At 29.7% G+C, this 16,691-nt stretch overlaps 3 protein-coding genes across 4 annotated transcripts; 2 read left to right on the forward strand and 1 right to left on the reverse strand.

Annotated features, from left to right (window-relative positions):
* The first annotated feature begins 167 nt into the window (after positions 1–167).
* Positions 168–7,090, forward strand: LOC122512788 (ubiquitin carboxyl-terminal hydrolase 36). Of its 2 annotated transcripts, none has more exons than XM_043628857.1 (7): positions 168–577; positions 1,178–1,729; positions 1,815–1,919; positions 2,006–2,232; positions 2,322–3,658; positions 3,838–3,971; positions 5,465–7,090. In XM_043628857.1, exons 2-7 carry the CDS (start codon positions 1,228–1,230, stop codon positions 5,785–5,787), a joined length of 2,628 nt encoding a protein of 875 aa, XP_043484792.1. In that variant the 5' UTR covers positions 168–577; positions 1,178–1,227; the 3' UTR covers positions 5,788–7,090. The 2 variants fall into 2 exon arrangements, with proteins under 2 accessions (XP_043484792.1, XP_043484790.1); XM_043628855.1 differs by having other exon boundaries at positions 168–337.
* Positions 7,091–7,798: 708 nt separating this feature from the next.
* On the forward strand, positions 7,799–9,502 carry LOC122512793. The gene is made up of 4 exons (XM_043628861.1): positions 7,799–7,976; positions 8,216–8,425; positions 8,534–8,728; positions 9,055–9,502. The coding sequence occupies exons 1-4, from the start codon at positions 7,854–7,856 to the stop codon at positions 9,319–9,321; spliced, it is 795 nt and encodes a 264-aa protein (XP_043484796.1). The 5' UTR covers positions 7,799–7,853; the 3' UTR covers positions 9,322–9,502.
* A 108-nt stretch (positions 9,503–9,610) lies between these two features.
* LOC122512792 (vacuolar protein sorting-associated protein 8 homolog) lies at positions 9,611–16,631 on the reverse strand. The gene is made up of 15 exons (XM_043628860.1): positions 16,223–16,631; positions 15,672–15,947; positions 15,079–15,372; positions 14,529–14,747; positions 14,100–14,279; positions 13,718–13,972; positions 13,512–13,652; positions 12,937–13,392; positions 12,040–12,785; positions 11,516–11,903; positions 11,201–11,368; positions 10,940–11,087; positions 10,584–10,824; positions 10,286–10,499; positions 9,611–10,198 (listed from the first exon to the last, which is right to left on the reverse strand). The coding sequence occupies exons 1-15, from the start codon at positions 16,298–16,300 to the stop codon at positions 10,097–10,099; spliced, it is 3,906 nt and encodes a 1,301-aa protein (XP_043484795.1). The 5' UTR covers positions 16,301–16,631; the 3' UTR covers positions 9,611–10,096.
* Between the last annotated feature and the right edge of the window lie 60 nt (positions 16,632–16,691).

A 16,691-nucleotide genomic window follows, 5' to 3' on the forward strand; every position in this document is an offset into this window, starting at 1 on the left:
AAATTCAAATTTTTCTCACTTACTTGTTATAAACTTTCAATAGTACTTTCTTAAAAATAATAATTTATACATTTTCACTCGTTTATATTATAGGAATTGTTTAAATAAAAAAGTACTATTAAAAATTTGATTTAAAAATGGTTGCTGAGTTGACCTTTGATATTTGCAGTCAATGAAAATGCAAATGGCCGCCATCATGGTGAAGTAGCACCTAGTTGTTTTCGCGTACTAATAAATTTAATCGTAAAAAATGTTGTGCTCGTGCGTAATGAGTAACTATTAAATGAACTACGATACCGGTAATAGTGAGCTTTTTAATCGTGAGGATTAAAAAAGGGTGAGTGATATGATCTAATGTGTTAAATTCTTAATTATCCTCGACGTGGATGGACACGCGCCCAATTCTTATCCGGCAACCGCATTAAAGTATGCAGAACTTGGGAATCATTTTATAATCAATAATTCGACTATCCCTTGATTAGTATTATCATAATAAACTCTTTGTTTAATGGTGTTTCAAGTTGTAAGGTGAAAATTGTATTAGGAATGATGGTGATTGTGTATCATAAAAGAGAAGGTAAACAATGAATAAAGTTGGCGCGGTGTCTGCTTTTCTCGGGCATGCCGCGTGTTCTTTACACACATGCCCCAATTTTTTTTTTTTTTTTTCTTAAAAACAGTATTGCATATTCTTCACGGGAGTCTTTATTTCAAATTGTTTTTGTCTCGATGATTTATCTCTTTATACTTTACTTTTATTGTTTCACATATCTAATTATCGACATTTTAGTTATTTGAAGGTCATATTTCCATGATTTGGAATTATTCAGTTTTCAGTGTTTTTTTTTGTGTAATAGTATTTAGTTATAGTGGTTTTATATTAATAATGAGAGTAATATTTCATTTGCTTTGTATGATTGTTTTTTGATAATATTGACATGTTCATTTAAATAACCATGTGTTTTGCAAAAACTAGGTTATGTAAATACTTGTCATTTTCTTGAAATAATATACATATTGTATACAATATTGCTGAACTTTGATTTTTCTTATAAATTCCAATTTCGTAAATTGCTTTACTCGTAATTACGACAAATGCTTTAGTAATTAATGAAAAATTGAATATTACAAAAATGTTTTTGTGTAAAGTATTAAAAAAAATTGTTTTCTATTGCAGATTAGTGAGTAATTTTCTTTAAAAAAAAGTCTTAAAAAAAGAGGATAGTGATGCCTGCTGTTAGTATTTGCGATCCTGTCGCTGTGGTCCTCCGCAATAGTTTGGAGAGTCAGTCAAAATCGGACGACCTGTCGATTACCATAGCTGACAGTATTTCACGAATTTCGGAAAGTAGTATTGAATACGAAAAGGAGGCACAAACCTGTAAATCTAGAGAAGGACTTGATCCGATAAAATTGAAAATTGCGACATTTTATACTCACAGTACGGAAATTATTGCGGATAGTGGAAATATGAAAGAGGGTGCCTCATGTTCAAAGCGAACGAACGCCAGAAAGACTGAACCCACTTTACCGGGAGCCAAACATGTTTTGTATCCACCAAATAAAATTGTTCTAGGATGGAAAGACAATTTTCCAGTTGGCGCTGGAATGATAAATGTCGGTAACACCTGCTATTTAAATAGCACGTTGCAGGCTTTATTTCATGTTCCAGCTCTCGTTAATTGGCTATTATCCGATAGTCACCATGGCTCAGGTTGTGATCAGAATGGTAAGATTTTTAACCTTTTTCAGGGATCAAACTAGGTCCGTAAATTTTTGTTTCTTTTATTTTTACTTAATTTCTTTTATTCCAGATGGAGGGGAGTGCCTTACTTGTTCCATGGCGAAGACTTTAAAATTTAGCCATCAAAAAACGGGAGATGCAATTAAACCTTTTTGCATTTATAACAAACTAAAACGTGAGTAATCTTTTTGTTTTGTATTTTACGAAATTCTTTCTTTAACCGAAAGAATTTTATTTAATCGCAAAATTCTTACGTTACAGTAATTTGTAAAACTATGTCACCGGGAGACCAAGAAGATGCTCACGAATTTTTACGTTATTTATTGGAGGGAATGGAGAAAGCCTACTTGATAAGACATAAAGCAACAAAATTAGATAATTATTCCAAGGAAACAACACCTGTGAATCAAATTTTCGGCGGTTATATTCGCACAGAAGTCAAGTGCCTCGAGTGCGATCATATATCAACAACATTCTCCCATTTTCAGGTAATAATTTTGAATTCAAAAAAGTAATTTTTTAAAATTAAAAAATAAAAAGACATAATTTTACTTTAATTTAAAATTTAAAATTTCAGGACTTATTAGTGGATATTCGGAAAGCGAACACCTTAGATGAAGCGCTTTCCAGTTACTTTAGTCAAGAGCATTTAGACAACAATGACTATAAATGCGAAGCTTGCAAACGAAGAGTTCCTGCCACTAAACAATTTAGTTTACAAAGACCACCAAAAGTGCTTTGTGTGCAGCTGAAACGTTTCAGTCACGTGGGTAGTAAAAATTTAAAGAACATCGGATTCAAGCAAACAGTCGACATGGGTCCGTATTTATGGCGTGAAAAAGGAGAGCCATCGAAAAAGTTAAATTACAAATTAACGTCAATGATAACACACATGGGACCCACAGTTAATTGCGGTCATTATACAGCCGTTGCCCAAGTATCGTCCGGAAAATATTACACTTTCGACGATTCGTCAGTACGTCAAATAAGCTTAACCACAGTATTGAATACAAACGCTTATATAATGATATTCGAAATGGAACCAGAGAGTCACAATCATTTAAATAGCCATCAAAGTATCAAATTAAACGGAATATTAACATCCAAGAATTTCTTGCCCATCTCAACAAATAATGCCGAGAAACTCCCAAAACCCTCAACTTCCGGTATTATCCCACAAAATGGTTTCGACAACAATAGTCCAAAACACAAGGAACTCGTGAGTTCCTCCTCATCATCGTCGATTAATTCCCAATCACCGCAAAAGAGCAATGGTCTTCACACCAATGGCCAGAAGAATTCAAATTTCATCGGTCCGTTACTACCGCAGAAAATACAGGAAAAATCACAACCACGTTTAGTATTACACACGAAGAATGGAAAAGTATTGAATGGCAGTAGTTTGGTACCATACGATGGTTCTAGTGACGACGACGAGAATTCTGCAAGTACAACGAAATCACAATCTAACGAGAACACTAATAATCTGAAACCAAATCCATTTAATACGGGAAATATGCAAAAGGTCCTCACTACGAAAAATGATTCGCCAACTAAAGCTGGAACGAATTCGAAGGAAGCGTTCAAGTCGAACGGCAATGGTTTCACTCCGTTCTCAAAGACAATGCATAATGGAGTTAATTATTCAGTGAAACAACACAATAATAGTAATGGAAATGGAATAAAGAATCATCAGAACTCATCGTCGCCCAAACATCATCAAAATGGAAAATTCGATAGTAACGGAAAAATGGAAAATTGCGGCAAGGAAAAATGGTTCAGTCCGACGAAAGGAAAAAACAATGAGGATGGACCTTTGGCGACTAGCAGTAACGGTTGGCAAGTGTCGAAGGATACTCAAGCACCGTCTTCAACGGCAATTCCGAATGGATGGTCCGTTACTGATAATAATCGGTGAGAAAATATCCAATTACTTCCACATTTCTTTATTTTATTCTTTCTTTCCATCCCTTATTCTTTTTCTTCTTTCTTACAATAATTTATATTGTTTGTGATTTTTATTAAAAATTTATTTATTTATTATATATTTATTTATTTACTAAAAATAATTTTTATTCTTTTTGCCATTTCAGTGAAGACAGCGGGAAATTCAGTTACAATTCAACACCAAATGCCGCGGCATTCCGTGACTTTAATGGAACAAATCGTTCCGAAACAGTGTCACATTTATTGAAGACATCACATCGTGGTTATGGAAGTAATTCCGGTCAGTACACGAATAAAAAAATAGATGTTACTACTTTCAAAATTATTTTAAATGCACGTCCAATGAAAAGTTTAATTCATGACATTTCCATCGCCAGACAAAGAAAAAATTGCGTGGACAGAAAACGAAACAAACGATATTTGGGAGATATTTACATTAATGAATTGTCACAAAAAAATGAAAATTGGCCACAATCAGTCAATTCAAGATTAATAACAAATACCAAACGGGAGAAAATATTGATAAATTATCATGAAAATCTCATTGAATCATATTTATTTTATTTGGTTATTTATTTTATGAATTATTCCATTTTCACGCTTATTTAAGTTTGCTATTCGTCTTTTTTTTTTGTTGAAAGAAATTCACAATTCTACATTATTTCAAGGTATTAATTTTTCAAATTTTTCTTTCAATTAATTTTAAACTAATTAAAAATACATAGATTATAGAAGATTCAGGCCTCGGATATTATGAACTTTTCGACTTTTTCGACTATTTTTTGAATAATGCGACTTTTATCCGCTTATATAAAAAAATTGTTGCTTTTTCAAATTTTCTTCCAAATTTTGATACAAAATACGAACATTTTTAGTATAAAATGTAACTTACTTTGATTTTTCTGGTGTGAAAAGTATAACTATAGACAAATCTTTGTAAAGTTATTTTTGAATAATTTTTCTAATTAAATTTTTGAAATATACAATTAAAAAGATTTTGAATAATTCAAATTTTGTAAAATTTAATTGAAAATAAGTAATTTTTTCAAGTATTTTATTAAAATTTTTGAAAATTAACTTTTAAAGAAATTTAATTGAAAATTTTGGAAATAATTGAATTCTCAAAAATTTTAATGAAACATTTTCAAGTGTAAATTTAATAAAAATTCTAATTAAATTTTTGAATTATACAATTATAAATATTTTTGAAACAAACTAATTCTCAGAATTTTTTCATTCTAATTTTTTAAAATTCAATTATTTTCAATATTTTCAATTACATATTTCCGAAAATTCAAATGCTTACAAAAAAATAACTTTAAAATTTTTTAGAATCTTTTTTAACATTTTGGAAAAAATAATCATATTTAAAATTTTTAATTTAAATTCTTCAAAAAATTAATTAGTTTTTTCTAAATTATATACAAAAATTCTTTTTAGAAATTCAATTATTTTCGAAAAATTACATTACATTTTTTGATTAATTGAATTTAGAAATCAGGGAAATACAAAATTAAATTTTTTGTGACAACACTGAATTAAATAAACGACTTTTTCGACATTTCTTTCTATTTTTATTCGACTAAAGCGACTTTTTTGGCTCGTTAAAGTTGATCCGAGGTCTGAAGATTAAAAAACGATTTTTGTCCATTAATTTTCAAAAAATTGCAATAAAATATTTAAAATTTAATTAAAGTATTGTCACTTTCTTTTTTTGTAATTCGATAAAAATATAATACAGGATAGAAAAATAAGTTTGATTTTATTTTTCAGTAACGAATTGGAACGGGGGAAGATCAAGATTAGATCGAGAAGTTGATGACGAGAGACGACAGGAGAGAAAACGTCATTTGGATCCTGACGATGAAGAAATTGATAGAGGTCGTACGAAGAAAATGAAAATAAATCGTGACTACGATAATCGTTTCAATCCATTTCAAGATTATCAAAATGTCAAAGGCGCACAACGTCCAATGGGTTATCAACGAAGAAGTTACTACAATACTTCCTCTCACAATAGAGCACGATACAATAATAGGCCGAGTTATCATAGATACCATCAAAATCAAAATCGCAATCACTGGCAACGCAGATAGAAGAAAAAAATGCAGTGAAATGCGAATTAAATTTTGACATTCAATTGCTTTTTATTTCAAATTATTGAATATTCTCGATTCAATAAATGAGAATTTAGTAATAAAAAGAAGAAAAATGAGAATGTAAAAAATCGCAGCAAACGTTGCATTTCGAGTAAATTGAACACTTTCTCAGACTATTGACACGTTTTGACTGCAAAAAAAAAACACACACACACTCTATCCTCATAGTTAGATTAAAGAAAATGAAAATGATCTAATTTATTAATGAGACATCCTTTTCTTTGTCTTCTCATTGAGGATATGTAAAAAGAGATAGAAAGACAGAGAGTAGGAGAGGGAAATAAACCATTTTAGACTAATTTTGATCGTCTAAAAAAAAACAAAGTTTAGGGGGAATTGTCGTGTTTCTTTTATTTAATTAATGAACATAATTTTTTAATTTTACCAACGGGATATAATTTATAATAAACTATCAATAAAAGTTCCTTGTATGATCGATTTTTCCGCAAAAAAAAAAAGAAATGCGATCCGTCCTCCTTCATTTTATAGCAATATAAAAATTATGATACTCGATTCCCAGATTTATAGTTAAAGAAAACAAAAGTATAGTTCTATACTTATACTGATCGAGCGGCTATATAGTTAATCGATTGAAAAAAATATATATAAACAACCGCGAGTTGTCGATTATAATTAAACTTGTATATTTCCAAGGGTCTCGTTGTATATTCGCAGAATATTTTTTTGAAAGATCATCGAATACCGCGACTCTTTATTGATTAATCAATTAATGGATTTTAAAAGAAAAATGTATGCGAGAATGAGAAAAAAATAATTAAATGCCCGGTAAAATAAGAAGCCATTCAAGGAATTAATTTAAGTTTGTTAATTGTAAGATCAATTCTTATATATGGCGAAATGAGAATGAAAATTTTATTGAAGAGATAGAAAGAAAGCGCGAGAGAGAATAAAAGAGAAAGAGAATGTGAATTAATTGTTGAAGCAAGTACTATGGAGACGGTGATAAGTTTCTTATTCATAGTCTGCTCCGATTTATAATACCTCGTTATATTATTCTATAAATTAATACTAGCCAAAAAGTTAGACATACGAAGTATAAAAAAAAAGAATAGCTAGACATTAAACATCAACATTATAAATAATGTAATCGACGTCTGACTTGATTTGCATACATACCAGAGCTGTCTTCAGTAAATCGACGCCTGTATTAATGTATGTATGTCCGCATATTTGCTATAAAATTAAAAAAATATATTCAATAAAAATAAAAGAAATTTAAGAGATGGTGTTTATTTATTTCTTTTCCTCAAAATTCCTCATTGCATATATGATTTCCTTATTTGGAAATACAAAAGATACTCTTAGTTTATTTTACCAAAAGTAAAAAAATATTTTTTTTTCGAAATTGGTGGAAAAAATCTAATTATTGTAAAATTGGGTATTATTTCAAAAATAATTTACCAATTTTACTCAAATTTCCTCATTTTATACAATTTTTAATTTTCTTTTTTATAAAATCCAAAAAATTCTTTAATTTTATTTTTTCAAAATTAAAAAATCCTTTTTTTACTCGAAAAAATAATTTACCAATTTTACTCAAATTTCCTCAGTGTTTCCAATTTTTATTTCCTTTCTTTTTGAAATTCAAAAGACACTCAAATTTTATCTTTCCAATAATTAAAAAATCCCTTTTTTACTCGATTTTTTTTGGAAAAAATTTAATTATTTAAAAAAAGAAAAAAAAAATTCCAAAAGTAATCATCAATTTTACTCAAATTTCCTCAATGTTACCATTTCTGCAATATAGCGGCAATATTAAAATTATTGAAAGAAAACTGAATTAATTTCATTATATTATAAACTAAACTGTACTATTATAACTATACTTTACTATATTATAATTATTATTTTATTTTAATTTTTCCATAAATTCTAATTTTACCTTTTATTTACAACTTGTCTATTGTGTTCTGCAATGTCAAATGAAGGTAACACATTTTTTCAACCGACGTTCCACTGTTTTGATTTGTACGTTAGGCACGATGGACGTTTTAGATTTAGAAGAATTGTGGAAAAAAAGTCCATTCTTTGATTATTGTGCACCAATAAACAAAGATGATTATGAATTCACGTGCACCAGACTTATAGAAAGAATTGAAAAAATTGTAAGTTACATTTAATCGTTTTTCCATTTTGACAGTTACGAGAACAAGTGCGTGCGTTGTTTTGAATTTTTTTTTTGAATTCTAATATATTTATCTTTATATTTTTAAGTATTTATTTTATGTAATAAATTATTTATTACTTTCTAAACATTACTATTTTTAGTTAGTCAATAATAGGTATGTATGATTTAATAAATAACTAATTTAATACATGGTAAATAAAAATTACATTTTTCTAGCTTATAAACGTTCAATTGGAGGAATTGAATATTGAAAATATCCACAACGAATTATGCGAGGAACTGAAGGAATTCAATGAAATTTCGAACGAATTGACTAATAAAATTGAATCACTTATCAGTTTATCAAATACTCATTTTTGCGTTAATAATGATTTAAAGGATTTTGTGGAAAATATTTCTTCACGATGGAATCAACTAAAGAAAGAGGTAGGTATAAATACTTAATTTATTAAATATATATTTGAGCCTCAGTTTTGTTTTCTATTTCCTTCGGTTTTCTATTTTATTTTTTTAATCGATTTGATTTATTTACAGGAAAACTTGAATTACTATCGAATTCGAATATCTTCCCGAACAGTTTTGAAGAAAATTCGAATTGATGCTGATGAAATTAAAATGTTGTTACAATTTTCAATATGCCAGTGTAATCAACAATGTATTGAGAAAGGTTATTATATTTGGAAAGAAATTTATCAATTGGTAGACAACATTGCAATCTTTGATCAGAAGGTAATTTTTCTTGATATCAATTTTCAATCCTTTTGGATTAAATTAAACTTTAGTTTAAAAAGGCTAATCATTCCGAGTTAATTTTTCTATTGTTCTTTTAATTGTTTTTGACTAATTTTTTTATTTTATTTAAATTTATTTTTTAATTCAGTTTTTTATTTTTAATTTAATTTAATTTTTTTAATTCAATTTATTGTTTTTAATTTAATTTTTTTAATTCAATTTATTTTTTTAAATTCAATTGAATTTAATTTTTTAATTCAATTTGATTTAATTTTTAAATTATTGTTAATTTAATACATTTTTCCTTTTGTCACCAAAAAAAGGTTCAGTCAATGATGCCAATCCGCGAATTAACACCGCATGTAAATAATTTCATTTCATCGATAAACAATTTCGTTAACAGCAATGAATTTATTCCATACAATTCAAAAAGCGACGAACTCTCAGTATTCCCTTATGTTTCACAATTATTAACAGGCGAACTTCTTGGCTATAAGCCAATAGAACCTGAATTTGTTTTAAAAACAAATAAACCAAAGAGACCAATTTTTATCACCAAAGTAATTAAAAAAAAATTAACAGTCCTCTAAATTATTTATGATTATTAAATAAATAAATGTTATTTATTTACTAGACTTGAGAAAAAAAGAATTTAATTTAAAGTGTTTAAAGTACATTGTCTACGTTTTCTATGTTCAGTGAAGATATTGTATTTTGTAAAGTTTATGTAGTTTGTGTACAGAAAAATAAATTAGTATTTTTGAAAAATAATCCTTTTCTGATTTTTTTGGATACGATTGTGAAAGTAAAGACAAAAATTCATTTTTTTAAAAAATATACATATTTATAAGTAATAATTTACAATGTTTTTAAATACATGATTCAAGAGTCTTGAGAATCAAACAGGAGGAAATTAACATTTTGAAGAAACAGTGAATAATATAATATTGATTTTCTTTGATATTTCACTATTTTTTTTTGTTAACATTAAAGAATAACTGTGGGACATTATTATTATTATTATTATTATTATTGTATCGTATAATTATTGATTGTAAATAAATCCACTGACGATAAATATCTCTTATATTGATATAAATTTCTGAAAGGCAGAGGAAAATATTTCTTTCTAAATATTCTTTCACAATATTTACTCCTGTCTTGATAAAATATTTTTCTTTTTATAATATATATATATATAATAATATATATTCTGATAGAAATTAAAAATAAATATTTCTAGACTATTAATGCTTTCCATGTATACTTAATATACATTTATAAGCTTTTTGAAATTCTTAATTAAATCTTCATTTTCTCGTAAAATAATGAACAGTTCTTTTTTTTTTAAATTGTGGGACTAGATTAAAAAATGCCTTCCAGATCCGGCCAAGGAACTGGTGGCGCTAATCTCAAGGATGTGTCCTTGTTTTGCATAAATTTAGGAGGCTGTAATTGACGTCTTTCCTGGAAATTAAAGAGAAAAAGTATTTAATTTTCGAAATTTAAATTTCTAATTTAAATTTAATTTTCTAGTTCTAATTTTCTAATTACCGGTGGTCGATGCGTTGGTATTGTGAAATTCAGTGGTTTATGGGTCCAGCCTTTTGTATTTAAACATTTATAGCAGACTTTTGATTCCGATAAGCATTCAACGTGATAGCCATGACCGCATCCAAAAATTACCACATATTCTGTACAATTGGCGAATTTTTGTCTGCATATGGGACAAATTAGCGAATCACTCGAGCAACCCTTTCCACTGTCCCTAAAATTAAAAAAGTCTCAATTTATTACGAACAGGATTTAAAAAAAAATGTGTGTAAAATAAAGTAAAAAGATTTATTTTTACCTTAGAGTTTCTTTAAGGGCTTCATGAATTTCCAGACTGACGAGTCTCGAAGTGGTTTCCACTAAAGTTTGCTCGTATCTCGAATGCGTCAGAACGCTAGTTAGTAATTGTCTAATATCACCGATTGTTCCACTGGTGGCTAGAGGATGTTTCAAAATTTGCTCCAAAACTGTCGACAAAGCTGTCGTACCGCTCAAAGATTCCAGGACAATTTTTAACAATTTTCCCCTTAAAATCTCAGCTGTGATAAGATTTTGAACATCAGAGTTAAAAAAAAAGACGCAAGAAGAAAGAAAAAAATAGAAAAGAAGAAAAAAAACTTATTTATTTAAAAAATTGACAAAAATTCCAAATACCTATTTGAACGTTATTATCGGAATGTTGATGAAGAACAGTTTCAACAAGAGGCATCCAATCGAGAGTTCCCGCCGATCTTCGGCACAAGGCAGCCAATTGTGTTGTTACTTGAACAGCATTAAAATCAGAAACATTTGTTTGATAACACTAGAAAAAAAAATTTAATCTTAATTAAAATCAATAATTCTACTTGAATCAAAAAAGAATTTACAAAACACTTTCAACACTTTTACAATGGCAAGAGAGTAAAAACTCATTACCAGAGATAAACTTTCTTCCAGTCTTTTTAACAGTAAATTAAAAGCCTCCTCATAATTTCCGAGTTTCTCCAACATTATAGCTTCGGCATCTTTGTGATTCATCGTTTGTACTATTTTCAGAGCCTCGTCCAATCGACAACCGTGAGATCCCTGCAGATGACTAGTAACCTTGATAAAAAAAAAGAATTTTACTCAATTTTGTCCCTTTAAATTTAATTTAAAACGAAAAATTATTAATTGTAAATTGAGAATTGTAAATTGTAAATTGAGAATTGAAAATTGAAAATTGAGGATTCGGAATTCAGAATGACTTACATATTCCGGTTCAACTTGACACATTAAGGCTAGATATTTTTCTAAAATTTCAGCTGACAATTCAAGTTTACTCTCCTCCTCTTTATATTGCACCAATTGAAAAAGAGCTGCTAATAGTGAATACTGCAGCAACGAATTGCTCTCAAGTTTATCGAGAATTTTGTTCAACTTAGTTGGAACACGATTTGATATTATAATAGCCAATTGACTCGCATCGATTTCAACAAGCGATGTAACGTGCGTTATTAAAATACTATAAAGAATCGTCACTGGCAGTGATTGTAAACGAGTCCAAATATCATGATGTCGGGACGGATCTGCAATTAGGCATCGTATCACCGATGACCATTCTTCTCTGTCAGTGTAAAGCAATTCAGAAATTCGTAAACTGAAACAAAAGGAAATTATCAATTGAATTACCGGAATACAATGAATTAAGTACAGTACTTTATTATTTAAGTAATAAAGAAATTGATAAAGTTAGGAAATTAAATTATTAATATAGATTTAAAACAAAAACCTACAAGTTTGCTCTCTGCGACAAATGTAACAGAGTGTTATCCGACATATTCGTCAATTTTCTGGAATGTATCAACTGAAGAATAGCATTCTCCTTCTCATAACGATGATCCCTCAAACTAATTTGCTCCGAACCACTGGCCAGAATTTCCACAATTCGATTCAAAACACTTCCCTCAAGACTCACCATATTCTCCGCAACTTCATTAATAATAAAAATAAGAACAATAACTCTTTGCTCGTCCATTAAATAATCAGGATTATTTGCACTTAGCGGTGTAGTTGGCATCACAATACTTAATAAAATATCGACAATTCTCTGTCTTTGTCTCAATCCCATTTCGGTGGTGAATTCGGGTTCTTGAAAAGCCATTGCAATAACGTCGAGAAATCCTTTGACGTCAAATTTCAAAAATGTTCTTAAATACGGATATTGTCGTTCGGAATCATTGGCGAGACTTGAATGTTGTGAGAGTAGGGCACGTAGAACATCGGCTTTCACACGTTTCGGCAAATCGTCGGGTAATTCGCCTTTGGGAAAATCACGACCCGCTAGGCAACAACTGCAATAAACTAGAAGCGCATTACCGAGTGTGATACATTCACGTGATTGTGATTCTTTTTCATTGGTGAGCTGATTTTGGAGAACGGGCACGAGCTGATGAATTGGAGCTGTAAAATCGCCGAGGGCTGTTGTTTGTAAATGTATCAAAGCTTCCCATAGAAATCTATTACGACAAACTGTTGTTACCTGAGGAATTTTCATTTTTTTATTATTAAACATTCTTTTCTTTCTTTTATTCTTTTCTTTCTTCCTTTCATTCTTTTTTTCGGTAAAGAAAATTTTTTTCTTTATTATTGAAAGAGTTTTATTTGATCAAGATTGTAAATTTTGTACTTACTTGATGGATATCGAGACAATCGACCTTGAGTAAAATGACCACCGACTGAAGAGAATTCAATCGATTTTCCTGTTCATAGAGTGTGACAAAATGTTGGGCAATAAAAGGTGGAAGCGTTGGTGGCATACTTCCTTCAAGCAAAGGCGATTCCAAAGCACGAAGATAGGTTGCTTGAAGATTTTCCGACTCCGAAACAAGATCCCATAAATGTCCAAAGAGCAATTCGGTATTTTCGAGTTGAACACAATAATCGACGCATGTGGAAACAATTTCCGAACCAGTGACATCGCTGGCCAGTAAATTATTCAATTCGTCCATATATTGAATAAGAACCTGACAAACTTTATCTCTCGCTATTTGTTTACGACGCTGCTTCGAACCACGTAAACCAACGACAGCTTTTCCTTTATCTTGATAGAACGAGAGTCCCAGTGCCAATGCTTCTGGAAAGCGCCTCTGAAAGAAGAAGGTGATTTAATTATCGAAATAGTTTGTTCATTAATTGAATTATTATAATGAAAGGAAGAATTATTTCAATTCAGTTGAAATAATTCAAAAAAGAATTTTTCAATTACCTGTAAAGTTAAATGGCGCAATCTTTCCATCCAGGTTCGTATGCACACAGCGTGAAGACTTTTTGTTCCTAAAAGAAGAAGTTGACTGCCAAAAGTGACAACCGTGTTGTAACAGGCTCGCTCACCAGCCATCGACATTGCCTGGAAAGAAAATTTCGTTAGTTCTCTTAGAAAAAAATTTTTCTTTACATAAAAAAAAAGTTTACCTTGGAAACATTCCCTCCGGTCGTTAAACCCTTAAAGTGACTTGACGCATACGAAATACCAACACAACTGACGTCTAGAGTTTCTAAATTATCCTGCGTTCTCACATCCAATAAATGCAGTCTTTCTTGAATATCTAATATTATCAGAGATCTTGCATTGAGCCATCGAAGATTACTCATTGTATACGGAAGTACAACTTTACGAAGTGGTGTCAATTTTATTCTGTACAAATTCGTCTCACATTCTGTACACACCTGTGAATCAAAAGAAAAGACAAAAAATATAGTTGTCAAAAATCAAATTTAAACAAAAATTACGAATTTTTTTATGTTTAGTCTAATGGATTGTAAAAAAGAATTACGGAAACTATCTGGAACGTACCTGATAAAAATTAACGACCGAATCTCGACCCAGAGCCAAAACTGGATCGATAACTCGACTCGCATTTGCAGCTTGAATAACGACTAATTGCCAAGAAACTTGTGGAGGCGCAAAGGCGGGACCGGTTAAAGCTTGGCAGAGGACAATTCTCATTCTTGGTCTTATGCAAACGACTATCACCTGAAAGGCAATAAATATTAACATAATGACAAACATTAAAGGTAAATATTGAGAGAACAAATTAAGAATGAAAAGAACAAACAAAATAAATAAATAAAGATAGAGGAAGACTAATATTATACTCTAGATAAGTATGCAAATAAAGACAAATGTTCAAATAAAGAAACAAAACTTAAAATTAAAAAAGATTGTTATCAATTTATTTTTTTAATTTTAAGTTTTGCTAAAAGATGAATTAATAAGAAATACCTTTGATAAAGTAGCCATTGCAACGAGTGTATAATTCTTCAGTGGGTGCGTTGGCAAATCGTTGAGAAGTAAAGGTTCAAATGTACAAACTTCTCCTCGTGCTCCGCTAAACAATAGTTTACTGTCACATCCTCGCACACCCATAACTCTCGTGAAATTTAATTCAAACACCGAACCACCACTGTCACTGCAAAGTGCCAATTTCGGAGAATCTGTGAACTTCATTAGAAAGACAGGAATTATTTCCGAGTTAATTTGAAAAAAATTAATTAGTTTTTAAATTTAAACAAAATTAGCATCAAAGGTAATTAAATCGAAAGAAAATTACCTTCGAGTAATTAAATTGAAATATAATTAGCTCCAAGTAACTAAATCGAAAGAAAATTACCGTCGAGTAATTAAATTGAAAGAAAATTACCTCCGAGTAATTAAATTGAAGCAAAATTATCTTCGAGTAATTAAATTGAAGCAAAATTACCTCCAAATGTAATTAAATCGAGACAAAATTACCTCGAAGTATTTAAATTGAAAAAAAATTTCTAAGACGTACTTTAACATGCAATACGGCAGTTCCTGGTGGATGAACGTCGGTAAGTGTTCGCAAAACTTTGCCATTACTACTGTCGATCATGAGAATATATCCCCTCGCGAAACCAGCCAACAATCGACTACCGTCATGATTGAAACCCAAAGCAGAAACTGATCCCTGATGTCTTGCCTCTTGATCGCACCATCTTAAAGTTTGCGTTGAATCGAAACCCAAAACAAGACCGTGACTCGTTCCAATAACCAGCATATTTCCCCCAGCTGCCACTGCACTCGCCAAACCGGCATTTATTCTTTCCTAAAAAAAATAAATTTCCCTCAATAAATAAATTTAAACAAATTTATTCAAATTTTTTTATTCAAATTAAAAACTTTTATATTTTCAAATATAAATTTTTAAATAATTTCATAATCAAAATTTAAAAAATTCACTAACTAAATACAAAATTAATTATTATTGTTTATATTTTCAAAAATTTTAATACAATTCTTCGCAAGAATTCAATTATTTTTCTATAAATAATAATTATTATCCCTTAATTCTTTCAATTTCAAAATTGAAATTGTCAATTGATATTTTAAATAAAATATACGTACGGAAGCAGACGTAATTTGAGCACAAATCCCTTTGAGAATCACGTGTCTCAATATTGCTCCTGAAGCCGGTGTTTGCGTCGTTCTTTGCTTACTGAGCGAATTTAACGACAATAGACTTCCAACACTCGCCGTTTCACTTCCTCCCAATTTATCAATAGATGCTGCACCAATATCATCGTCTGTTCCCGAAAGTGAACCACAATCTGGCTCTGTTAAAATACTTTCTAAGGAGGGTAATTCCTCCACAACTGGTATTGAGTATTCTGCATCATCGAGCTGGAAAAACCCCAATGAATACAATTTTCAATTTATTTATACATAAAAATTAAGAAAATAATCAAAACTATCAATTATTAATTTCATTAATTAAATTAAATTAATAAAACTAATGAATCTAATTAATAAACATTATTAGTGATTATCGAATCTGTTGAATCAAACTAATGAAAAATGTAGAAAATAGAAAAAACCATTTGAACTACAAGATAGAAAAATGTCACGGTTAATTTGCGAAAAGATAAATATTTGACAGTAATAATTCACTTAGGTACCTCTTCAATTTCCAAATTAATTGCTTCTGCTGTTAAATTTTCAAGAGATCCAATGTCCACCGATCCATTCTCAGCCATTTTTATTTAATCTGTCATAAATCTTTCATATCAGCCGATAACTTTGAAACATTTTCTATATATCTTCGGTAAAATAAAATAATTTCACAAAACTATTAACATTATTCGAAATATTTATTGAACCTTCTTGAACCGAAGGGAATAAACTTGCACTTCATTTATAGGTTAGAATTGATTTTATGAACAATTTCCCATAAAGAAGTAAATTAAATTCATTATGATATGTACCGATTCTCAGTTTTTAGAGTTTAGTCTCAAATTGTATCGTTTTTCACCCATTAATTATAGAATCTGCACACATGAAATTTAATCAACTGACAGTTGACAGTTCCGCAAAGTGACAGTTCTTACGATTTCTACCATTTTATCTCACTATCCCGACCGCAAGTTA

The sequence above is a fragment of the Leptopilina heterotoma genome, unplaced genomic scaffold, assembly GCF_015476425.1.
Source record: "Leptopilina heterotoma isolate Lh14 unplaced genomic scaffold, ASM1547642v1 Lhet_128, whole genome shotgun sequence".
In the NCBI taxonomy this organism is placed as follows: Eukaryota; Metazoa; Arthropoda; class Insecta; order Hymenoptera; family Figitidae; genus Leptopilina; species Leptopilina heterotoma.